The 25,612-nt window shown below is 44.9% G+C and overlaps 1 protein-coding gene across 4 annotated transcripts in view; it reads right to left on the bottom strand.

Moving 5' to 3' along the window:
- The window catches only part of HGF (hepatocyte growth factor), a 58,874-nt gene extending 36,889 nt beyond the window's left edge, over window positions 1-21,985 (bottom strand). For 2 of the 4 annotated variants that reach the window (XM_035128210.2, XM_035128211.2), the window contains exons 1-6: window positions 21,636-21,984; window positions 6,352-6,514; window positions 4,546-4,658; window positions 3,805-3,919; window positions 749-891; window positions 271-391 (exon numbers count right to left, since the gene is read on the bottom strand). In XM_035128210.2, coding sequence (XP_034984101.1) covers window positions 271-391; window positions 749-891; window positions 3,805-3,919; window positions 4,546-4,658; window positions 6,352-6,514; window positions 21,636-21,702 — 722 coding nt within the window. In that variant the 5' untranslated portion in view covers window positions 21,703-21,984. Of the gene's footprint in view, window positions 1-270; window positions 392-748; window positions 892-3,804; window positions 3,920-4,545; window positions 4,659-6,351; window positions 6,515-21,635 lie in introns of all 4 variants that reach the window. The other 2 variants (XM_035128213.2, XM_035128212.2) reach the window with 2 other exon arrangements.
- Window positions 21,986-25,612: the final 3,627 nt, after the last annotated feature.

Genomic DNA, 25,612 nt, shown 5'->3' with positions numbered 1-25,612 from the left:
GTGCTCTGCATTTTTTGTTTCCTTATTTTTAAGCTACCCTGACAACTCATTGGAAGGACAAGACAAACATCATTATAGTTACTAATTAAATCCATGAATGAAGGGCTGAAATCCAATTCACGAGGGGAAAAAGGTGTGCAATGCCCACGGAACATTGCAATGATTCCAATACCCCACGGGCAGTAATGTTGCAGCAGTCCTGTCTCAAAAAGATAGACAGGTTCCATTCACAATCTGTACTTCCTTAAAATAAATGAAGAGCATTTTTACTTCTCTGGACGAAATGGGTGCCTGTGTGGTCTCTGAAGGTCCCAGCGCTGACATTCCTTGCCAGTTTCTGTGTGGTCCACGGGGCCTCTATAGTTCTCGCCATGGCACGTCATGCATTCAGCTGAAAGTACAGAAAAGTGACACTTTTCTAGGATAGTGACTTGCAGCTCAGCACCTCATTGCAGTACTGCAGATAAAAGCACGTGTCAACAAATAGCAACCCCCTGTTAGACTCACATGGTCTTCTATGAAATAAATTACAGTTTTCATCAATTTCTGCCAAAACACCCAAGGACTTTCAAGAGTTTCACAAAGGCAGTCCCGATTGTCACAAAGTTTGAATCTTAAGCGTCAAGAAAACGTTCTCTAATAATGATCAGAATCTGAGCTGCACTCAAAAAATGTGTCATATTTGTAAAGTTAATTCTGCTTCTGCGCAAAACTGAAATCAACTAATGGTTGAGCTTCTGGGTGTTACCTTCCGAACAGAGGGGAATGTCACAGGGTTCATGACGCTTTGTTGGGCTGCTTGTAAAGCACCAGGGGCCGCCTTCCTCTCCTCGGGGATTGCGGCAGTAGTTTTCACGTAGATCTTTACCTCGATAGCTCGAAGGCAAAAAGCTAGTTTTAAAATGACAATCATTACAGTATAAGAGCATGCAAACTTTGTCGCGAACCTTAATAAATAGTTTATCCGACTCCTATTTATTTATTTAATAAATGTTAACTGCCTGCTGACTTTCCTGCATGAGTTAAAAATAATACTTGAAAATTATACAGTAAAACAGGAGAGAACAAAAATGTAGTCAGGCAAATAGCAGCAAAGAGCTAGAACAGCATCAGTTGGTTTTGCAGGTGCCAAATAATATCTTTCTCTGCAATTATTATTTAGACTCCTTAATTTTACCCCTGAGTCTACTACTTTACATATGCTTATCATCCAGGTCAGCTATGGTATTAATTCATATTATACAATTGAGGACATTTAACAGCAATTGTTGGCTGGAATAAGACAGTATGAACATATAACACCAGTTCTGGCTTGGCTTAACAGGTTACCAATTCATTTCCAGGCTCACTTCAAAGACCTGGTTTTGACCTATCATATGCAGCTCATAAGCCAGAAACATCTCTTTTTTTCCGGAGTAAACAGAAGAGGTGCCTTTCTCATGTAGTCCCTATTTTTCCTTATTTCCTCTTCCATGCTATCAATCTTTCATAACCTCTTTGCTAAGGACAGCTCCAGGGAAGCTTTTCTGATAGAGAATTACATTCCATGTGTGTGTTTAACAATGGCATGCCCTTGTGTATTACAGTATTATGGAAATTTCCTCCCCCACCTCTTTCATCAGAAAGTCCTAAGCCTGGGAAAGATAAGCATTAAATGCAAGCCAGCGACATTCAGTCCAGATTGCCCTAAATATGTTATCATACAGCCTTTCATATAGATCAGGCATCCCCAAACGTCGGCCCTCCAGATATTTTGGCCTACAACTCCCATGATCCCTAGCTAACAGGACCAGCGGTCAGGGATGATGGGAATTGTAGTCCAAAACATCTGGAGGGCCGACGTTTGGGGACGCCTGATATAGATTTAAAAATTTCTTGTTACAGCTTTGGAGGATGAGATCCAATCCTGTCTACTAGCTTTCCAAAGTTCTGCTGGGACACAAGGGCCAGTTCTTGCTTGCCAGTGCTACATGGGCACATGACTTGGAAGCATAAAAGAATGGCACAAGCAGGCAGTGACACCATGAAGCATCACAGTGCTGCCTGAAAAATGTGCTCCCAAACTTAAATGTGCTGACAGTGTCTACATATTGAGCGTTGTTTGCCTGCAACTGTGCACATACGGTACCAAAGGCATTCATGTAGAGGTCACAGGTAAGTGTGCACTAGGTCCCACCTTTATCTAACCACCACAAATAAGCAAAATGAGCAATTCTGGGGGAAGAACACTTCTAAAAAGTAGCTTGAAGTTGATTATATATATATTGCAGAAAATGGTAATGAAATCTACTTTATAACAAAATCTATTAGACAGAATTTTTCTGCCTTAAGAATCCTATATAAAAAATATTTTGCCCATACAATGAAATCCTAAATAGGGAAACATCTGCTAAACCATGAACCCAGGTTCAGACAACACACTCAGCCAAGCGTTGGCTTGTTCAGCACAGAGGTAAAATTTCAGAGGTAAAATTGTGTTCTTGCCATGAGTGGGTGTGGATTTCACCACTACTACCTAGAAGAGATGCAAGAAGAGACTTTTGCAAGGGAAGGGGGGGTGGCAGTCAAGGCGAGGTAACCAGTCATGGGGAAGCAAACTGGAGCTAATAAGGCCACTCCACTCCTTCCTCATCCTCAAAGCAGCCACAATCTCTTTTCCCAGGATATGTATTCTTCACAAAAAATGCCCAAGAACATCAATCTATGATCCTGATCTATTTTACATTATCTGTTTATATTTCAGTGAATGGTCTCAAAATACAATTATTCCAGATTTAGTACAATTCAACGTCTGTTTTCTCTCCTTACAATATGTTGGAATATCATACAATAGCACAAATCTAGCCATCCCAGTGTAATAAATTATAGATTAACCTCAACATTTGGAGAGAAAATTCAAGATTCTCACAGTTTTCATTCATCATTAATGAAAATTAAGCACTTCCTCTGCTTTGAGGTCCCCCATCCTGCCCTGTCCTCCATCCAGCACTTTTCAAGAACCACTTCAGCCTTTCTGATGTATTTTTGGAAATAATTCTAGTGTGCACCTTAAAAGTGAAATGATAATGCAACAAACTTGTGTTTCCCAATCTGTACACCCTACAGAGATCATCATCAGTCTTAGATCTGCAGGTGCATTTGCTGTCAACTGCCCAGTTGTTCACATGACAGTCATCTTTCAGCATCTCAAGGGCTGTCACACGGAAGATGGAGCAAGCTTGTTTTCTCCTTCTCCAGAGGGGAGGACTCAAACCAATGGGTTCAAGTTACAAGAAAGGAGATTCCGACTAAACATCAGGTAAAACTTTCTGATGGGAAGAGCTGTTTGACAGTGGAATAGTCTCCTTTGAAAGTTGGTGGGCTCTCCTTCCTTGGGTGTTTTTAAGCAGAGGTTGGATGCCCATCTGTCATGGATGCTTTAGTTGGGATTCCTGCACTGCAGGGGGTTGGAGTAGATCAGGCACATCCAACAGGTAGATCGTGATCTACTGGTAGATCACTGGACGTCTGTGGTAGATCACTGGCTCCCCTCAAAGAAGCTCAACAACTTTGACCTGAACCCCTAAAAATGGGCTTTCCTCCCTTAAAAAAGCTCAACAACCTGAACCCCCCAAAATGGGTAGATCACTGCTTGTTTTTAACTCAGTGAGTAGATCACAGTCTCTTGGGAGTTGGCCACCCCTGGAGTAGATAACCCTCAGGTTCCAATTCTACAATTTTATGATTCTATTATCAATGAAAGGAAATGAAATTGGCAGGAGAAAGTTATGTAAGACTGGGCTCTTGTAATCTCATCAATCTTACCTGTGTTCATGAGGTATTGTGGAATTCCACGCCTGACACCGAATGCCACTTTTTGTGACTGATATGGTTCCCTTGTAATTTGTTCCTTTACCAGTGATACAATTTCTAACATAGTCTGTGGGAGATGAATCATAAAACAAAACAGATAAATGGAAGACCTCACATTTTATCGGTGAATAAAAATGCATAGAAATTTAGCAAGTGTACTTTTATACTTACACATAATAAAGGTCAACCCATCTTGCTAGTGCATTTTTTAAAAATCTAAAATTTCATACAATAATTTGTTAAATGTTTTGGCCAGTATCCAAAGAACTGTGCTAATAATTATGCGCACCAAGGGGGGCTCTGAGCTTCTGATTCTCAAATAGCAGCTCCCCAGTGCCAAATTGCAAAGAGATGAGAATCAAAATAGTTCAGAGAATGCTCTTCAAAGTAAGCAACAACAAATCATTGGCCACTTGCAAGTCCCTGGCCTTGGCCTTATCTATATTTATTCACTCTTTGAAACCTTTGTTGGGCCATAAGAAAATGTTCTGTTTATTTTCATTAATTTAATCCTGCAGCTAAACAAGGAGTTTTACTTGACTTCTTTTTTCTGGAATTGTTCTTTTCGGTTCCCCATCTGACCCTTGGAAAGAACATGGTTCCCCATCCCTGTATTCGAACTTCTAGACTAACTTGCTCACTCAGGCAGGCTTTCTTGTCTATAATGTCATGGCTAAAGAATAAGAAACTTACCTTTCTTTTCATACAGGTCAAATGCATTGTCTTCCCTGCTCCTCACGCCATTTTCTAGGGCAGTAAAGGAAAACCAATGGCAGCGTTTGGAAGCTTTATCAAATGCAAAAGCCCTGTGCAGAAAATGGGATGAATAAAAATAGTAAAACTCTGTTAAGATGTCCAACTCTGTATGGGAAGGAAGAAGTCTCAACCTGGCTGAGGAGACTCTCAGACCCTTGACATATATAGAATGCAACATCTGGCCCAAACAAATGCTGAGGTTTCCCCCCTGAACTTCCATGAATCCACTCACCATTCCCCTATTTCAAAATGGGAATGAATCACTAGCGGGTTCATGGAGATCTTGCATTGGCACCAATAATGAAAGTCAGATACTATTTGCTACTCATTGTTAGAAGCCTAGAAAAGTACAAATGTTGTTGGTGATGATGTAGCTTCCAACGGCTTCCAACCAGTGGCTCTTGGGGGATAGGAGTGATGGCTGTTCTCACTGACATCACATGATGGCAGTCACTTTTCTCACCCCAAGAATATCTCATGGAATTTTGCTATGTTATTATGCAACCTTATTCCCTATTCTGTTCCCAGTAACAGTGCTAGGCACATCTGCCATTGGGCAATGTAAACCAGAAGAACAATTTGGACACATTCCAAAATGAAAACAACATATAGGATATCTGCTGCTATAGGCAGAAAAGCAATCAGCAGCCAGATAAATGGAGAATAAGCAAATAATAATAATAATAATAATAATAATAATAATAATAATAAATAATACCTGCCCCAACCACTCTTGGCAGATCCCAACATAATAATAATAATACATCCAGCATTAAGAGTAACAATCAGATCCTATATAAAAAGTCAAAGTAACTTTAAAATAAACAACATATCAAATAAAGCAATACTCAATAATCCATTAGGATCCAATACTAAATAGTAAAATTAAACTAGCAAAACCATTACATATATCGCAAAACTGTCTAAGGTCTACACACATATAAAATGCTGTGAAAATGCTTTTAAAAAAAAAGTTTTGAAAAATACATTGAATTTTGCATAGCCCAGTGTCACCATCTAGTGTTGCATTTGTACATTGCACTTTACAACACATTTAAAACATTTTATTTGCAGCTGTATAGCTGAGTCTAAGTTTGCAAAATACATTTACATGCACATGAAGCTGATCTGGGCAATTGCCTGAAAGCACTTCTCTCTTAGAAACTCTTGGCCCTGGGCAATTCCTTCAGTTTGTTCTTTTCCAAATGGCTGACTACCAGAAAATCTCAAAAAAAGAAGAGGGGGGAAAGACGCTTGACATTTACTTACTTTTAACACCTCATTATCTTCCAACTTCTGAAAATATGATCTCATTTTATAATATTTTATAGCCTTTTTCCTAGCAAGTTCAAAGCAGTAAAGTTGTCAAAGTGTCATTAAAAACTGATAAAACCAACAAAACAAGATGGCTAGAAATATCAACAAATTTATTAGGAGGCTATTCACCCCCTCACCCTTCGCCTGGTATCCCAGGACTGCCCTCAACAGAGATCAGTAGCAGGAAATGAGTTTATGGAATTCTTCCACAACCGCAGGGGGAACAACAATAATCTGAACAGGCCTGAAGTCATACAAACAGTGCACCTAATATAGTTCACATCAGCTCAGCCAGCCAGCTTCAAAAATGCTCTTCTAAAAAGCAAAGTTTCCTCTTGCCTATGGAAGCTTGTCAGTTAAATATCACAATGCTTGGACTAGACTAGTATTTTGGCAATACTAAAAGCAAATGAAAACACTGCTTACTTGCAAGAGAATGGAAGTCCTTTGTTCCTGTTGCATCTTTTGGCGCACTGTTCCGTAGTATTTAGCAGCTTGGTCTTCACTTTCAGTGCCTTGTCTATTCTCATTAATGTAGCATCAGCTGTCTTTCTGTAGTCATGAAGGCCATTTCTTTTCCCTTTGCCTTCTGCAGAAGAAACAAATAGATCCATACAGGCAGCATTAGAAAATGTTTACGGGGATGTGTACCCCTGCGTACCCCCCCCCCAAGAAAAAAGCACTGCATACAGGCATTAATCACATATGGACGAGGAACTGGAGAAAAATGAAGTAAGGGTAATGAAGAAACTTGGGATCCAGCAGCAATTGCAGATTTGGGTTATAAATTGGGGGGGGGGTGTGGCAGTCAGAAAGGTGATGATGGAGTGGTGGTAGCTGAAAGAAAAGCAATGATGGACAAATTACTCTTTGACTACAGGTGTAGCTCAGGGAGTTTGGTGGGCCGAAGCGATGGTGCAAGACCTCACAGATGGCATAAACTGAATTCATGCTGAGCCAATTGCTTCTTCCCTCACTTTTGTGGGACCTTTCATCTCTCTTGAAAGTGATGGGGATATCCAGCAATTCTGGGGGCAGGGGGAGCCAGGCAAATTCCAAAGTGGTTGCAATCTTACTTTTATGATTCTATGAAATCAGAAGCTGGGATTGCTTCTGTAATTCCATGGATGTCCTGGAGAAACAGGGACCCTTGGCGGGTATGTACTAGTAGTCCAAGAAAAGAAGCTTGGAAGTTTCCCTGCCAGGGCTAAAAGAAGCCGGATAGGGGCGCAATTTTCATCAGAACTGCACTGGAAGAAGCAAAGGCTTATATATCCTCCTCCCTGTGCACTGCAGTCCCAGCACATTTGCAATTAAAGGCATTGGGGTTTTCTCAATGAAATCAATCAAAGAAAGACACAGCAGGAAGTTTAGTCTTGTCCTTTTCTGGGTTGAGCATTGCAGGCTTGCCTCCAGCTGATGTTGAGGGCAATGTGAATGCTGAAGGGGATGCATGAAAAGTTGCCAAGGGTACTTTGGCCTAATGTGGCCCTAGAAGTAGTGCTAATTTTCACTTGGGGGAATTCCAACTGCACACACCAAAATGGGAAAGGGCTCATGGGCATACCCAGGATCAAAGCTACCGGGGGGGCACACCAGCCACGCCCCCCAGCCACCCGATTGGCTAGCTGGCAATGATGTGGCCAGGATCCCCCCCAGGAGGCATGGTCAACATCCACACCACCCAGAGGAAAGGGGGCCGTTTGCAAGGCAGCACACAGAGCCACCCGTGCTTGCACTCCTGCCTTGCCCGCTCCTTTAATGGCAGCGGTGACTAAAACAATGCATGTATGCAAATGAGGTGCCGCAGAGCATTGTGGGGCAGCTCTTTCTGTGCTGTGCTCACTGTGACTTGAAGGAGTGTGGGCTGAAGTTAGCCCAGGTCCAGGTCCAGGTCGAGGTTTTTTTCAACGGAGGCAGCTTCGCTGCCGCTGCTACCGTTTCGCTTCAGCCAAGCAGGCTGAGGTGGAGCACAGCAGGTAGTGTCCCTGCCTGTCCTCTCCAGCTGCCCTGCTTCTAGGGGGGCAGCTGCCCCCTCCTGCCCCATGCTGGGTACGCCCATGAAAGGGCTGCTAAAGCAGTTACACATACACACCCAAACACACCGGAAACCTCAGCAGACAGGGTAGTAGACGGGATAAATTGTTGGGACTTGTGTGCATTTGGAAAAGCCAAACTCACATTCCCACTCAGCTGTGATGTGACGCTCACCGGGTGGCCAAATATTCTCTTTCCACCCCACCACCGCCTAACCAACACAGCAAGCATAAAATCTCACTCAAAGGTCCTCGAGGGTGGGCTAAAAGTGTAACAAATAAGCACAACAAATAAGTATTCAGCCATTTACAAGCAAAAAAGGGAAAAAAAACTGGAACACAAGCTGAAGCCTTTATTACTTTTACCCACTGGTTTGCATTATGATCTTCTGAGAATAAAGCCGATTTCACTTTAGCAAAGAAGCTACATAAAATGTAAATCTAAAAACAACTTAAAAATAGTTGAGTGCCAGAAATCTGTCACATTACTGCACATGAAGTATACTTTTGTTTCTCCTTTTGCAATATCTCCTTCCTTCCTCTAAAATACTTTGCGCCAGTAATAAGCTAAAGAGGTGTCACAAGCAATCAAGATTACAACAGAGGTTTCCTAGAAGGACTTTTTTTAAACGCAACTGTAGACTTCTACATCTCGTGGCTCCACCACATTTTTCAGTCTCAGTGACAGCTTGGGTGGCTTTAAAAGAGGATTATACAAACTCCTGAAGGAGAAAGCTGTCAATGGTGGTTCTGCTCAGGTTCTGGTTTCAAGCTTCCCATTGGCATCTGGTTGGTCTCTGTGGGAACAGGACGTGGACTTGATGGGCCATTGGCCTGATCCAGCAGGCTCTTCATAGGTTTTTAAGTGTGATACGAACTTTCTCAGCACCATTCCTCTCCTTTATCCCCACCTTCAGGATATGCAGCAGATTCCGCAGACCTAGCTGGACTGACCTTAGGTCCCCCAGCTTCAGGCCTGCTGCCACCAGGCAATCCAACACCTACCTGAACGGGGACTGCCTGGTGGTAGTAGCCTAGTGGTAGCAGTGGAGAGCTTATATGCAGAATTCATCATGCGAAAGGCTGGACTGGATGAATCCCAAGCCGGAATTAAGATTGCCAGAAGAAATATCAGCAACCTCAGGTATGCAGATGACACAACCTTGATGGCAGAAAGTGAGGAGGAATTAAAGAACCTTTTAATGAGGGTGAAAGAGGAGAGCACAAAATATGGTCTGAAGCTCAACATCAAAAAAGCCAAGATCATGGCCACTGGTCCCATCACCTCCTGGCAAATAGAAGGGGAAGAAATGGAGGCAGTGAGAGATTTCACCTTCTTGGGCTCCTTGATCACTGCAGATGGTGACAGCAGTCGCGAAATTAAAAGACGCCTGCTTCTTGGGAGAAAAGCAATGACAAACCTAAACAGCATCTTAAAAAGCAGAGACATCACCTTGCCTACAAAGGTCCGTATAGTTAAAGCTATGGTTTTCCCAGTAGTGATGTATGGAAATGAGAGCTGGACCATAAAGAAGGCTGATCGCTGAAGAATTGATGCTTTTGAATTATGGTGCTGGAGGAGACTCTTGAGAGTCCCATGGACTGCAAGAAGATCAAACCTATGCATTCTGAAGGAAATCAGCCCTGAGTGCTCCCTGGAAGGACAGATCGTGAAGCTGAGGCTCCAATGCTTTGGCCACCTCATGAGAAGAGAAGAATCCTTGGAAAAGACTCTTATGTTGGGAAAGATTGAGGGCACTAGGAGAAGGGGACGACAGAGGATGAGATGGTTGGACAGTGTTCTCGAAGCTACGAACATGAGTTTGACCAAACTGCGGGAGGCAGTGGAAGGCAGGAGTGCCTGGCGTGCTCTGGTCCATGGGGTCACGAAGAGTCGGACACGACTAAACGACTAAACAACAACAAAGCAGTGGAGAGCAGCAGCAGCAGCACTGTATTCAGCGCTGGGTGGCTTGGAGCCACAATTTCCCTCAACGGTCCCCCAATGCACCAATGTATTTTTTTGAAATTTAAGTAGTGCTGCCAAGCCACCTGAGACATGAAAGCTTATGGCAGTTATTATAGCAGTGGCAGTGTTTCTGAAACTTGGGTCTCCAGCCGTTGTTGGACTACATCTCTTGCTAACAGGACCAGTGGTCAGAGATGATGGGAGTTGAGGTCCATCAACGGCTGGAGACCCAAGTTTCAGAAACACTGGAATAGAGCAGCAGTATGCCCTGTCAAGGCAATGGGGTCCCAGCAGCTGCTCAAGGATGCAACACACTAAACCTTGAACAGACTTTTGGCTGGCTGTTAAGAGCTGCATAGCTTGAGCCCTTGGTCCTTACAGAAATGAAAGTAGGTCTACTTCTGAAGCGCCCTTCACATATGAAGGAGATGCTTCCACATAGTGCAATCTCCCAAAACTGGGAGATCCATATAAATGACAATGATCTTGCAAGTGGTGCCAATCGTTTGGGCCTTTTTCACCTAATTAGCACAAAATGAGTGTCTGAGTCATGGCGAGAAAAGTAACACTGGAACAAGGGAAGGGTACCCTTTTGGCTCCATGGACCAGATCCTTATCAAGATCAACCTTGCAGGCCAAATTTGACATGTGGGGAGGGCCACCCATGTGGTGACATGTCATCTTATTCCTGGGATAGCTGACAGCTCAGGCAGCAAGGAATGAGATTCCTAATCTCAGGGTTGTGGGTTCAAGACCCATGTTGGGCAAAAGATTCCTGCATTGCAGCAGGTTGGACTAGATGACCCTTGTGGTCCCTTCCAACTCTACAATTCTATTATTCTATCATCATTACAACGTCACATGATTGATAGGTGGGTTGTCCTACCAGTGAAACTAGCATTCTTTTCCAAGTACTGCTGCACATTATGCGGGGGGACGTGGGACTCTGAAATAAATAGTGTTATAAGTTTGGGGGTGGGGAGCAGGATGTATGCCAAGACTCATTCTAACTCCTGGATTCAGCAAGTGTTAAAAAAATAAGCCAGGCTAGCTTCCTTGTAAGGTGATGGGCTCTTAAGAGGGACAAAGAAGTGGATCTGTGCAAGATGGCAAGTGGGTGGGTCCCCTTCCCTAAAATGTTTCCTTTCTCTTGGAATTCAAGGCTGTGGCTATTGGGGAAGCAAGGCCTTCTTGAGGTGTTAATGCTGTGAAACCCTCCATCGTAGACTCCAGTTGTATATATGTGTAAATAAACCATGTATCATAAAGACACCATGGTCTATGCTATACATTACAAAGGAAACACAAACCCTGGGTAAACTGCTAGGAGATTGGGGTGCAACCATAGTGTATTAAAGTGAAGAAACATGAAATCTCCAAACTGAAAGGAACTTTAACAGAAGAGGCAATTGTATACAGCTTCCATTTTTTCCCTTGACCTATGTAAAATTGAAGACATGCCAAAGAAAAGATTACATCTTTCACATTAGTAGGTGGAATGTCAATAGATAAATATCTTTTCTACAAGAAAAGCTACTGACTATCCCTTAACCATCAGCTTAAAAAAATGCAATCTGTAGTTTTGTTTTGTTTTTAATTAAGAAAAGAATTTCACTTGGTATTGTGTAAGACTGCTTGTTAGCAGTTAGCATATGGATAATTTAAGGCAAATAAATACTAAAAATCGAGTAATTTGCAGTGAAACATGCACACACAACTGGGTCACAGCAAAGTTACAACATAGATTTACAAAGTACAGTCGAATACAACCCTAGGGCTAATAAAATTGAACTCCAGCTCAATTGATTTTTAAGAGGAAACTGCAGCAATGAATATGCTGGAAACAGCAATGGGTGAGGCAGAAGGCAACAGTTTGGTATTTTTAAACACTTTACCATTTTTACCAAGGAAATGAATGTTACCCTGTTATGATATATATTGCATTGTCTTTTTATCTTCTTTGCAACCCATTTTTTAGCATATTATCGAGGCTTCTGTTTCTGCAATTGTCACATAGACCCTAGGAAAAGACAAAGGATTTGCCTTTCATCTGCATCCTAGCTTCTGGTACGTGTTGCCTTCACAACCTACAACAAGACTACCAATGCAACAGGCAGTAACAAGGAGCCACACATGCTGTTTTATACTATAGTTAGGGCTGCCATACATCCAGATTTTCCTGGATATTACTGGGATTTCAAAGGCAAAATTGATGCCCAGGGGGAATTTCTGAAAGGTGGCGCTTTGTCCTGAATCATAGGCAAGTCAATCGAAAAATCACATTTTTTCGGGGTTTGTCTTAAAAACGCTGAGCAATTTTGGGGTCTTTCTATTGGGGTGTCCTGGTTTTTACATTTTGAAATATGGCAACCCTAACTATAGTTGGAAGGTACATGCCTAAAACAGGGATAGCCCCTTCCTTCCTTCCTTCTTCCAGGAACAGGTTATCTGCACATCAGGGTGGTGTGGGGCAGCCTGGCATAAGGTTTTGTTCTGCTGTTGTCCCTCTGATATGCATTTACAGTCTAGATAAACATCGGACGAACAGCAGGCACAAAGCTCCCAAACAACGAATAAGAAGCTTTTGTTTCGAAGTTCAGCTTCCCCTCCCACCAGTAATAACGTCACCAAAGTTTCCACTCCTTTTCAGTTCCCTTATGTGACATGGAAACAGTTCCCTTATGTGACATGTATAATTTCATAACTGGTGCCATTTTTGTTTTTATTCTGCTAATGAATACTGTATAAGTAGCCTGTGCACTTCATGAGATTTGAATTCAAGTGACCTCAGCCCAAGTCAAATTCCATATCTAACCCCTAGAATTGCTCTTGCGTTTTTCTTATCTTAGTCCTGTGGGGTGGGTTTTAATAGGTGAGAGAGGATAGTTTAATTAGAATTTATCTCTCCAGGCACCCATGTGCAGGGGCGTCTTGCCCATAGACGCAAGTGGCGCAGGGCGCCAGGGCACCAAGTTCTGGAGGGCGCCAGGGAAGAGGCAGAGGCTGGATGTGGTGCCTCCCGGCATCAGCTTGCTGCCCTTGCCCTCCGCCAAAGCAGCACCATGCCTAGAGCCTCTGCCTGCCGTGGCCACTGCGGCACAGGCACCAGGGAAGAGGCGGAGGCTGGGCACAGCACCTCCCGGCATCAGCTTGCCACCCTCACCTGCCTTGCTGAAGCAGCCCCTCTTCCCCACCAGAGGAGCCACCCTCCAGCTGCTGCCCGCCTCCTCCAGCCCTGCAAAGCTGCCGGCAGCACCATAAAAAGGTCAGCAACTCTGGGAAAAGGGTGTGTGTGTGCAATTGGAGGGCATGCCTTCCCTCTCGCTGGGCCAAGGAAGAAAATGGGAGGGAAGGAACGGGAAATACTTCTTTGATTCTTTCCACTCAAGAGAAAAGGGGAAGTTACATCACCACACAGAGCCCTCTCTTTACCAATTACATTTCTATGGTCTGAGTCTGCCTACCAGCAATACAGCTCTGTGGCCATTAGCCCCTCAACTTACTATCTAGTAAGAATATGCATGGTTATATTTGGCTGCTAAATCTCCCTCAAGTCCCATCCCTATTGCTTGGGAAGGAGAATCTAGAAGGGTAATAGTGTGACAGGGTATCACATCCAAGAAACCCTCAACTCAACAGTTGGCTCCAGTTCCCTGGGTATCCCAGCTGGAATCAGGGTGAGGGATGAAGCAAGACATACATCCAGTGAGTCTTAAATGTAACTCCACATTCTATGGCTCTCCACTTGCACTGGTTCAAATTACTACAGCAGCAGTTGTAGTACTCGTGTAGACAGGGCCGTCTTAAGCACCTCTGGCGCCTTGGCGCCGTGGTGCGACGGATCCCTCCGGATCCCTCCGGTGCCCCCCGCCACCCCGTTTTCCAGTGCGGCGGGCGGGCTCAGCGCACAGCGCGGCTGCTGAGGGCGCTGCTGCGCGACGGGCGGGCTTAGCGTGCAGCGCTGCTGCTGAGGGCACTGCTGCGAGGCGGAGCGGCCGGCGGGCGGGCACAGCTGCGAGGCGCCCCCCTTGGTGGGCTGGCGCCATGGCGCCCTGCGCCACCCAGCCTGGCCATAGGGCCGGCCCTGCGTGTAGAAATGCAAAGGAACAAGTTTAATACTTGAGAAACACAGAAGTCTCATTCTTCTGTGAAGTCCCTGCACTGCTTCATTAAGGCTAACGTCCCTCATTTCTAGCTCAGTACAGTAGTTTGGTCTGGGCAGGCTAGCTTCAGAAGACCAGGAGGATAATATGTGCACACATGGAAGAAATGAATGATGATGACAGGTTGGAAAAGCAACAATAGTTGAAAGCAGAAGTGAATAAATATTACTGCACGGTGAACAACCCACAGAAGGACTTCATTTAAAAATGTTAGCTCACCAGGACATTTTCCTGGGCTGAATTATACAGAAATAAATACCAAATTAAGAAATGAGGGCAGGGAGGAAAGAGGAAGCATCCCCTCCTGTGTCTGGAATAATGAATGGCCATACCCATGCGTAGGCAAACTAAGGCCCGGGGGCCGGATCCAGCCCAATCGTCTTCTAAATCTGGCCCGCAGACGATCCAGGAATCAGCGTGTTTTACATGAATAGAATGTGTCCTTTTATTTAAAATGCATCTCTGGGTTATTTATGGGGCTTGCCTGGTGTTTTTACATGAGTAGAATGTGTCCTTTTATTTAAAATGCATCTCTGGGTTATTTGTGGGGCATAGGAATTCGTTCATTTTTTTTCTTTTTCAAAATATAGTCCGCCCCCCCCCCAAGGTCTGAGGGACAGTGGACCAGCCCCCTGCTGTAAAAGTATGCTGACCCCTAATAACTATTCCCCAGCTTTACATATGTGCATCTTTCTATATGATGTGCTCCTCAATTAATCAAGTGCACAGTGTGTGCAGGGCCGTCGTTTCCATTTGGCTTAGTGGCGCGGTGCGCCATGGCGCCTCCCCGTCAGAGGCGCTGGGCTGGGGCACCCAGCAGCCCCGTGCGCTGCTCATGTTCAAGGCGGCGAGCGAGGCGCTGCCACTGAAGCAGCCTAGCTCTGCCGCTGCCCCTCCTCCGTCGCACTTGCAGGGGGCAGTCGACTGTATCCTCCACCGTGCGCTGTTCCTGCCACGCCCCCTCGCAACAGCAGGCTTGCTAGCTGCCATTCCAACGGCGCCTAGTAAGCCGGGGGGGGGGCCCACCGGAGGGATTTCCCACCAAGGCGCTGGATACCCTTAAGACTGCCCTGAGTGTGTGATAGCGTAGGCAAAACAATTGCTCACCAAACACAACAGTCACTGACATGACATGCCACTGTGACAGGTGTGGAGAACCTTTGGGCCTACAACTCCCATCAGCCCCAAGAAGAATGACCATATTATGGGAGTTGTAGTACAGCAACATCCAAGGGACCAACAGTTCCCCATACCTTCTCTTTGAGAATGATCTGAGAAGTTGGAAGTCCTCGTTTCAATTATCACATCCAGCACAAACTCATTGGGTAGCTTAGGCCGGCAGTGTTGGACCATCGCACAAGGAAGCTGTCTCCGCATGCCAGATCCAGGACTCAAAGGCCCAGTCCAGGCACAGCTTCCTTCCCTGCAGCTCTGGCATCAGTGAGGGAGCCTGTCGTGGGGGCACCTAGTTGTGCCTCAAAAAAAAATGTACCTAGGGCCCCGTCCCCCCCCCACTACACCACTGCCTTTCTCTATCTTACCATTCAGTGTGTGCATTCCAGATGTTGTGGACTACAACTTCCATCAGCCTTGGCCAGCAGAATCAATGGTCAGGGATTTGGGGAGCTGTAGTCCACAAATAGGGACCCAGGTGGCGCTGTGGTTAAACCCTGTGACGGGGTGAGCTCCCGTTGCTTGGTCCCAGCTCCTGCCAACCTAGCAGTTCGAAAGCACGTCAAAATGCAAGTAGATAAATAGGAACCGCTACAGCGGGAAGGTAAACGGCGTTTCCATGTGCTGCTCTGGTTTGCCAGAAGCGGCTTTGTCATGCTGGCCACATGACCTGGAAGCTGTACGCCGGCTCCCTCGGCCAATAGTGCGAGATGAGCGCGCAACCCCAGAGTCGGTCACGACTGGACCTAATGGTCAGGGTTCCCTTTACCTTTACCTTTTAGCCCACAAATATCTGGAGGCCCCAAATTGGCCATCCCTGTGATTGAAGATCCACTGGATTCCTTTCCAGCACTGTGAATTTCTTATAATGGGTGCAATATTTTATCAGATCATATTAATTAAAGATGCCATGTGGATTTGAAGCCAAGGTGTTCCAATATGCCTATTTGAAAAACTGCAAGCGGAATCAACGTGAGCACAATTCCCCACAAGCAGTTTCCCTCTTGAATTCTGCTTGTTCCCTACCCCAGCCAGTCCCCACTTCCCCAGGTCTGTACTGCCTGCTCATTGGAGTCTGATGAGCACCAACATTGCCCTCTGTATCCATGACTATAGACCAGACATCCCCAAACTTCGGCCCTCCAGATGTTTTGGACTACAATTCCCATCATCCCTAACCACTGGTCCTGTTAGCTAGGGATCATGGGAGTTGTAGGCCAAAACATCTGGAGGGCCGAAGTTTGGGGATGCCTGCTATAGACTGCAAAACTTGCTGTTCCAAAAAATGGCTAATTCTGGTCAAATAACAGCGTTCAAGGGCTTCTGACAACAAGTTTCTTCTTGCTCTGCACCAGCCATTTTTGTATATGCAATTTTCTTTTTTACCCTGAGATGCATCACTTTACAGTTGTTTACACTGAAATGCAATTGTCATTTGCTATCCCATGACTGCCAAGCTTAGTTAGGATTCCTTGGTGGCATACTTTGGATTGGAATTGCTCTTGCAAAAGCCATGTTGGTTCTGCTTCAGCAAGGCTTGCTCTTCTATATATATATTTGATCATTAGGTATTCAACTATTCTATATATATTTGATCATTAGTATTCAACTACGTTTTGCTCACATTGAGCAAACCTCAACAACATTGAAGTGTTGTTGTTGTTGTTTAAAAAAACCCAAACAAACCTGCAGTAAAACTGTCATTTTCCTGCCTTTTAAAATCTGTCATCCAAATTTCACAGAATGTGTCTGCGCACTTTGTTCTCTGATATCTGTACCCCATTTTTTTTAAAAAAAAATGTTTCATGAGAAACAGCCTTCACACATTCATCCATCAGCCCTCAGAAGCAGAGTTGCCTCACTCTATAACAGAGAATGTACATTTCCACTCTAGCTTTAGACCATGTTATAGAGTGAGATAAGCTTTCCCCGCTAAGAGGCTTTCCTTTCTTTGATTTCAGTGGATAATTTCCCAGTTTTTACGCAACATCCTAATCTCGAGCCCTTCAGCTCCACTTTCCTCATGCTGCTCACAAAAACAGCTTTAAATAGGAAAAGTGGAGGGGGAACTCTGATAAAGGGGATCAAATGCTCTGTGCTATAGGACTCTCTCTCTCTCTCTCTCTCTCTCTCTCTCTCTCTCTCTCTCTCTCTCTCTCTCTCTCTCTCTGTGTGTGTGTGTGTGTGTGTGTGTGTGTAACCAATAAGCAGCTATTGGCACTTTGCACCAAATGGATTCCATTATCCAAAAAGAACACAGTCTTCAGACTGGCAGAATATCATTTTAACTGCTGACAGCATACGGCATAATAATAATAATCTACAGATGAAAGAATAAATGACTGCAGGCTAATGACATGTATGCAGTTATGTAAACACAGAGCCAACAAGACACAGCAAAATCTCTACTATGGTTCTGAATATTTTGATTGACCAAAGTTCAGATTTTCTTGCATCTGTGATGTGTGGCAACATGAGTCACATGGAAAAGAAAATGCCATGAAATGTGACCAGGAGCAGGTATGTTTGCAGGAAACTCAGCTTCCTTGTTAGGTGGTTTATTTTATACACTCAAAGTCTGAGTATTCTGGAGAGGTTGGGGCAAAACCATCCACATCATACATATAAAGCACTATTAAAGGTAAAGGGACCCCTAACCATTAGGTCCAGTCGTGACCGACTCTGGAGTTGCGCGCTCATCTCGCATTATTGGCCGAGGGAGCCAGCGTATAGCTTTTAGGTCATGTGGCCAGCATGACAAAGCCGCTTCTGGCAAACCAGAGCAGCACATGGAAACGCCATTTACCTTCCCGCTGTAGCGGTTCCTATTTATCTACTTGCATTTTTGACGTGCTTTCGAACTGCTAGGTTGGCAGGAGCTGGGACCAAGCAACGGGAGCTCACCCCGTCACAGGGATTCGAACCGCCGACCTTCTGATCAGCAAGCCCTAGGCTCAGTGGTTTAACCACAGCGCCACCTGAGTCCCTCATAAAGCACTATTACACCACTTTAATAGCCAGGGGAAATCCTGGGAACTGCAGTTTGCTAAGGGTGCTGGGAACTGTAGCGTTGTGAGGTCAGCACAGTTTAAAAGTCTACAGTTCCCAGTTCTCCTGGTGCACATCAAATACAGAGATGTGCTCTTACAGAGAGAATGGGATGCAGCAAATTCATATTCCAACTCAAAGATGGCCTTGACTTAATAATTCTCTCTCAAACTAATCTAATGCACAGGGTTGAGCTAAGGGTGTAGCATTAATCCACTGTGAACTATTTCAAATGAATAAATTTGGCCAACAGATTCTATCACCAAGTGTTACCATGATTTAATATATCCAAAATATAAGGTTTAAAAGGGGGTAATGTATTTAATTAGGGACCCAGGTGGCGCTGTGGGTTAAATCACAGAGTCTAGGGCTTGCTGATCAGAAGGTCGGTGGTTCGAATCCCTGCAACGGGGTGAGCTCCCGTTGCTTGGTCCCAGCTCCTGCCCACCTAGCAGTTCAAAAGCACATCAAAGTGCAAGTAGATAAATAGGGACCGCTCCGGCGGGAAGGTAAACGGTGTTTCCGTGCGTTGCTCTGGTTCACCAGAAGCAGCTTTGTCATGCTGGCCACATGACCCGGAAGCTGTCTGCGGACAAACGCCGGCTCCCTCGGCCTATAGAGCGAGATGAGCGCCGCAACCCCAGAGTCGGACACGACTGGACCTGATGGTCAGGGGCCCCTTTACCTTTTTACTTTAATGTATTTAATTAGTTGATCGCAAAAATATATTTAGGAGCAATTATAATCTACAGTTTACTGTCACTAAGATATACAGATTTTTTAAAAGCTCAGGGAAGTGTCACAAACTTTTATATGTGATTTTTCATAACTTATATTTGCATATATTGAAAGAGATTCAGATAATCTGGAGCAACTCTCAACTGAAAAAGTCAGCATGCATTTTTAATTGAAGTCCCCCTCCCCCCCATGCCCTCAAAGAATGTGATGCAATTCAAATAAGGTGTGATGTATAACAGAGGTCTTGTTCTTGGTTGAAACAAACAAAAACCTACTTTGCAAGTATAAACATTCATGTTTATATATTTAAAATTTGACAAATCCAAAACCAACCCACACATCCAACAGCAGAATAACCATGATGTCATAAGACTATTCGATTCCTAGACTTTTGCAGTGATCAACTAGATTAGCTTCTGGAGTTTCTATCTATTCCTTTGAGAGCTGATATTAAGAATGTTAATACAGTATAAACCCTGTAGCAAAAATTAAAGTAACACTTTCCATAACAAAAAAAATTAAGAAGAAAATAAAGAAAATAAACGGTAAGGGGGGATATTTGTGTTTAGAATACTGTATGGAGTCAATCTATTATTTCCCCCAGCATGTGAAATATTTACATTCTGAGAAAATAAGACTGAAATAAAATGGAATTTGTCCATCCAAGGATGCACTTTGGGGGTGGAAATGAAATAAAAACTTGTCTTCATCCTAAATCACATTAGCTGGGATCAAATGTTAAAAGTGATTGCAGGAGAGAGAAGGGGTAGGACAAGGAGGATGCTGAAAGTGCGGGGAGATCATGTTAGTGACACAGAAACTAAAGTTCACCTGGACTGTCATTAAAATAAATAAGTAAACAAACAAGCAAGCAAACAAACAAACAAATAGAAAAAGCACTTAGTATCAGGCAAACTTCTGGACTATCAATTATACACAGCTGAATAAATAAGCTGCATTAATAAGATGTATAAATAAATTAGAGGAAACAAAATTTAAAAAAATTCTTCCAGCAGCACCTTAAAGACCAACTAAGTTTTTATTTTGGTATGAGCTTTCGTGTGCATGCACACTTCTTCAGATATTCTTCAGATAAATTAGAGGAAGTTAGCAAAGTGCCTCCATCATGCTGTTAAAGTTGTTTACAAAAAAAGGTACACGTGGTTCCAAACCGATAAGCAGGTATACCGGTATCTGTTTCCACACCATTTGCATGTCAACTTGTTTGTGATTTTGCTGCATAACCTGGTACCAGCAGCAGATCTCCCCACTGGCCTTTTGTCGGACCGCATGCCTTAGCTAACTTCAAAAAAGAGAAAGAGGGACAAAGAACCCAACATGCTTCCTTTCTAATAAAAAGTATCCCCCCAAACAACCGAGAAATACAAGCCCCATCCCTCTGGTGTTCCAGTACCATGGAAGACACTCAGAAAACAAAACACCAAGTCAGCAGTTTCCAATTGTTGATTGCTTATTCTTTGCTCTTCCTACTTTCCACAGCCTCGGGAACTTGATTGGCTCGCAGATGAAATGTTAATTAACTGGGTCCAGAAATAGACAGTTTACTGCTCTGGGCATATACATGGACATGGCCCTCATTTAGGTGTTCGTTCCAAGCCTTGGAAATAGGTCTCCTGAGGTGAGGATGCTCACTGTTGTCCTCATACTGCTTAACATGTAATCAATTACATTGCAATAAGGGACAGATGTTTCCTCTTGCCCCATCACAGCTGAGAGAGCCTAGAAACAAGCAGTGAAATAACTCCCCCCTTTCCCTTTAGATCTGCTAATCTGTCCAGTTCACATATGTAGGTCTTTGGGCTCCGAAAACTGTGCACATGGGGGTGTTGGTTTTTTTTTGGGGGGGGAGTGTGTTTACACAGAACAAGGCAAATTCTGCAGCAACATCCAGAGAGTTATCTTCCTGCACAGATCCATGAAGTCTTTTTAGATCTATTTACAGGAACACACTTAGGTGGGGCAAAATACATTTCTGTTTTGATTTCTAACCCAGCCACTCTCCCGTGAGTTAGAGAGAATAACTGGGTTTGCTCTGAGGCGGATTTTTTATTCCGCTGCCACTTTCTCGCATGGATAAAAGGTAACCATATGCGATCCAGACACCTGAAGGCTTTGATGCCCTGCTCCAAGCATCCCGGGACACGGTTCTCTCTTCCCGATCAGGGGGTGTAGCTTTAAACCTGTCCCGGGAGGAGACTTCGCAAAACAAACTTAACCCTTCAGTTGCCGGGCGCTTTTCACACGTTCATTCGCCCTCCGGACACCCCTCGCCAGGAAAAAAAAAACACACAAAAAAAATCGAAATAGATCTCGTCTCGTCAGGCATTTGGATACACCATAAGCACAGAAAATTCTGAATATTCCCCCTCTTCCGTAAATGCATACTCGCGCGCGTTCACACGCACCCACGTGTGCGCGTTTCCAACACAAGCGTGCGGAACTTTCAATGCACACAACAAGCACATTTGTTTTAAAAAAACGAAAACAAAAAGGCAAGAAGTCCCGAGTGAAAAACGACCGACCAGTTCCTTTAGGGAAAAGGAAAACAGGAGCCGAACTAACCTGCCCAAGGGATGTTGATGATGGAGTGAAGGAAGAGTCCGAGTGGCAAAAGCTGGTTGGTCCACATGGCTGGTTTGGAGGCTTTGGTCGCCAGCGGAGGGGAAGAGGAGATGCCCAGCCGGTCAACAGAGGAGACAGCGAGCCGAGTTGCTGCTTCTTTTTATTGCGATGAGCCAAGTTTTGTTGTGTGATTAACTGGAAAGCTCTGGGTCCCAACTCCCTCTTACGGTAAGGAAGTGTTTAGACAACACTCCCCCCCCCTCTCTCCCCGCCTTTCATCCAAGCCAGTCCAGAGAGAGAGAGAGAAACGGGAAGGGCGCAGGGACCCCCGCAGAAACCGGCGGAAGATCAGCCACAGGCAAGCCGCGTCCCTCGCTGGGTGGAGGGAGAGGCGGACGCGGCGGCGGCGCCGACACGCGCCCAGGCGCGCAGGCAGCAGCAGCAGCCTCTGCCGCCTCAGCAGGGGAAGCCCCGAGGCACGAGGCTCGCGGGACGGCTGCCCGGGCCGGGACAAGGCGCGGGGCGCGGGGAGCAAGCACGCCCGGCCTGGCGCTGCCCGGTCAGTGGACCCCTCCGAGACCCCCTTGGGTCGAACCAGTGGCTGGACGTGCAGACAGAGAGGCTGGCCTGCGGAACGCCCTGCCCCTAGAAAAGGAGCGTGCGAGGAAGACGCTTTATCTAGTTATTCGTTTGCAAATATGCAGCGCACTTTTCCGCCAAGGGGCGTCCATACATCTTCTCTCAACAGCCCTGTGAGGTGGGTTAGGCTGAGAGACCCGCCTGAGGTCACCCAGTGAGCTTAATGGCCAAGTGGGGATTTGAACCCTGATCTCTCCTATGCTACCGTAGCTTTCCTGCCAGCGAGTATGCCCATATTACTACACTCTGTGGCTCAGTGGGTCTGGCTGTTAAGCAGGAGGTTGAGGGTTCCAGCCCACCCAGGCATGGCTGTGGGCAGGATTCCTGCATTGCAGGGGGTTGGACTAGATGACCCTTGGGATCCCTTCCAACATAAGATTCTATGATTCTATATTCAGGGGAGGGTTTTTATAATGGGGTGGGGAAATCCCCAAATCTACAGTGCAGCAATACCTTTATTAGTCCCTACCAGCATTTGATAAAATAGCGAGGAATCACTCCAGTTCTGCAGGACACATCACGAGGATGGATTTAAGAAAAATGGGAGACCAGGGACAAAAATAACTGACTTGAGTGTTAAGCTCATCCCCCCCCCATATCCCACCTTAGCTTAGTGTCTAGGTTGGAGAACTCAAAATCGTGCTCGCTATCTTGTCACACTTAGCTTGATTCCAATAATTATATTGCCCAACTCTGGATTTTGGAATTTTCTAATGCCACGCTGGACTTTTAGAAGGAAGGGTGGATAGACATCTAATTCTTTAAATAATACACATTAATAGACCAAGGCCGCTCCCACTACTTTTATTACTTTCTTTTTGTCCCTTGCAGAAGCATTCAGAAATGTAAACTCCCACCAACAACTTAAAGTGGACCTAGCAGGGTAGAGATAAATACCACTTGATTCTGCTGACTGCATCAACAGGGCCTGAGCCAGTATGTTTTTAGCAGCTGGGCTCCTGTGCCTTTTTAAATTGCTGCACAATGGGCAGAAATTCTGCAGGCACATGCTTAGCAAGGGAATGCGGTGGTGATGGGGAGAGCATCACCTGTTGCATTTATGGTTCCACAGCAGCTGTTAATGTCATAGGACCCCTGACTCCCCCCCCCATTGCCCAGGTAGTTACTTTAGTCTACTCATACTCCCTTAGAACACTTTTTTAAAAAGCATTTTTGCAGCCTAGGCAAAATAATTGGCTTGGTCATGTCCACAGAGTGGAAGGTGGCAGGATCCCCAAGGATGTGCTCTATGGGGGAGCTGGCTTCAGGCACCAGGCCTGTTGGCAGACCAATTCTGCATTACAAAGATGTTTGTAAAGGGGACATGAAGGCTGGCAGCATCCTTGCAGGTGACATGCAGTCAAGTTGTGCGCATCCATAACAGTGAACAGAGGAAGAGTGAGAAAAAAATGCCCTGGTGCATCTGCAGCAGCACAACCAGATGCCTTCACTTGCCCCAGCTGCAACAAAACATCTCTCTTCTGCATTGGTCTCTACAGCCACAGCAGGTGCTCTAGCCTTCCAACAGCTTGACTTCACCCTCATCTCAGAATGGGGTATGCTACAGAACCAAGCTCCCTTGAACGTTGAAAGAAATCTCAAGAAGCCCAGTAACAGTACAATTAGATTTGAAATCCCACTCACTTTGACTGGGCCGTACCCCAAAACTGCATCTCTTAAGTAGCAGGCATACACCCAAACCTGAGGCAGACTTGCCAGGGCACAAGCCCCTTGATTGTCAGCCAGAGATATGTCCAAACTCAGAGGTCTCAACCTTCTTCCCAGTATACTCTGAGTATGACTATCATTGGCTAACAACCAATGCTTCTGCTTTCTCTTCTTTCTAAAGCCAGTGCTGGGATTTAAGGGACAGGTGGTTTTTGCCAGAGGTTTGCGGAGACTGCAGATTGCATGAAGCACTAGATTGCAGCTTGCCTACCCCTGGCATAAGCGATAGCACTTTTTAGTAGCAAATGAGTAGAGATATGGCCAGCCATCATTTTAGAGGGGGAGTCCAATTGGTGAAGACACACAATGTAGTTGTCTCCCATTCATCAGATAAGTAGATTCAGTTCTTCCCTACATAGTTGAATGAGTGCTTGCCATTTCAATTCTGGGAATCATAGTATGATAGAATTGTAGAGGTGGAAGGGACCGCAAGGGAAAGCTTGCAAGTATTGCATTTTTTGCTTTTTACGCAGTTCTTCAAGGTACAGAGGCCTGCCAGAAAGAACAACTCTTTGAATGGTATTGATATTGCACCACCTGTATATTATAAGAGCTCAAGCTTCCAAGCACACACATACAGAGTATTTGCAAGAAGTCCTGAGGATCAGTTCACACATACACGCACTTGGTCATATTGTTACATGCCACACAATCTCTGTCTGAGTGGTGTGAGATTCCAGAGGTTCCAGGCACAGTTCGCGTTTCCTTTTGCAGATGAAACACTGCAGAGACTTTGGTGTCTTTAGGATATATTGTTTATTTACACATATGTACAACATGAGCCTGGCAATCCAGAGAAATTTTATCAGTGAAGCATTTTTTTCCCACATTCAGGTGTCCTGTTGAATTTTAGATTTTTAATGTTGCTTTTCTCCTGCTACTTCTACTTATTTTCTGTTTGCTTATTCAATTTATATCCTGCCACATGCTTTAAAAGCCCTCAGGGTGGCTCTGTTCTGTTCAGAGTTGGATCACGATATCTTGCCTTTATTTGTCTAAGTGCTTATTCAAAGTTCTGCCAAACTTCGTTTCTCCACGACCGTATTCATCTGCAATGCGCTCCATGTGGGGCTACCTTTGAAGGTGACCCAAAAACTACAAGTAATCCAGAATGTGGCAGCTAGACTGGTGACTGGGAGCGGCTGCCGAGACCATATAACACTGGTCTTGAAAGACCTGCATTGGCTCCCAGTGCGTTTCCGAGCACAATTCAAAGTGTTGGTGCTGACCTTCGAAGCCCTAAACAGCCTCGGTCCAGTATACCTGAAGGAGCATCTCCACCCCCATCATTCTGCCCAGACACTGAGGTCCAACGCCAAGGGCCTTCTGGCGGTTCCCTCGCTGCGACAAGTCATTACAGGGAACCAGGCAGAGGGCCTTCTCGGTAGTGGTACCCGCCCTGTGGAACGCCCTCCCATCGGATGTCAAAGAGAAAAACAACTACCAGGCTTTTAGAAGACATCTAAAGGTCTTCTAAGGCAGCCGTGTTTAGGGAAGCTTTTAATGTTTAATAGATTATTGTATTTTAATATTCTGTTGAAAGCCACCCAGAGTGGCTGGGGAAACCCAGACAGATGGGTGGGGTATAAATAAATGATGATGATGATGAT

The sequence above is a fragment of the Zootoca vivipara genome, chromosome 10 (assembly GCF_963506605.1).
Source record: "Zootoca vivipara chromosome 10, rZooViv1.1, whole genome shotgun sequence".
NCBI classification, from domain to species: Eukaryota; Metazoa; Chordata; class Lepidosauria; order Squamata; family Lacertidae; genus Zootoca; species Zootoca vivipara.
This window is presented reverse-complemented; position numbering and strand designations above follow the sequence as displayed.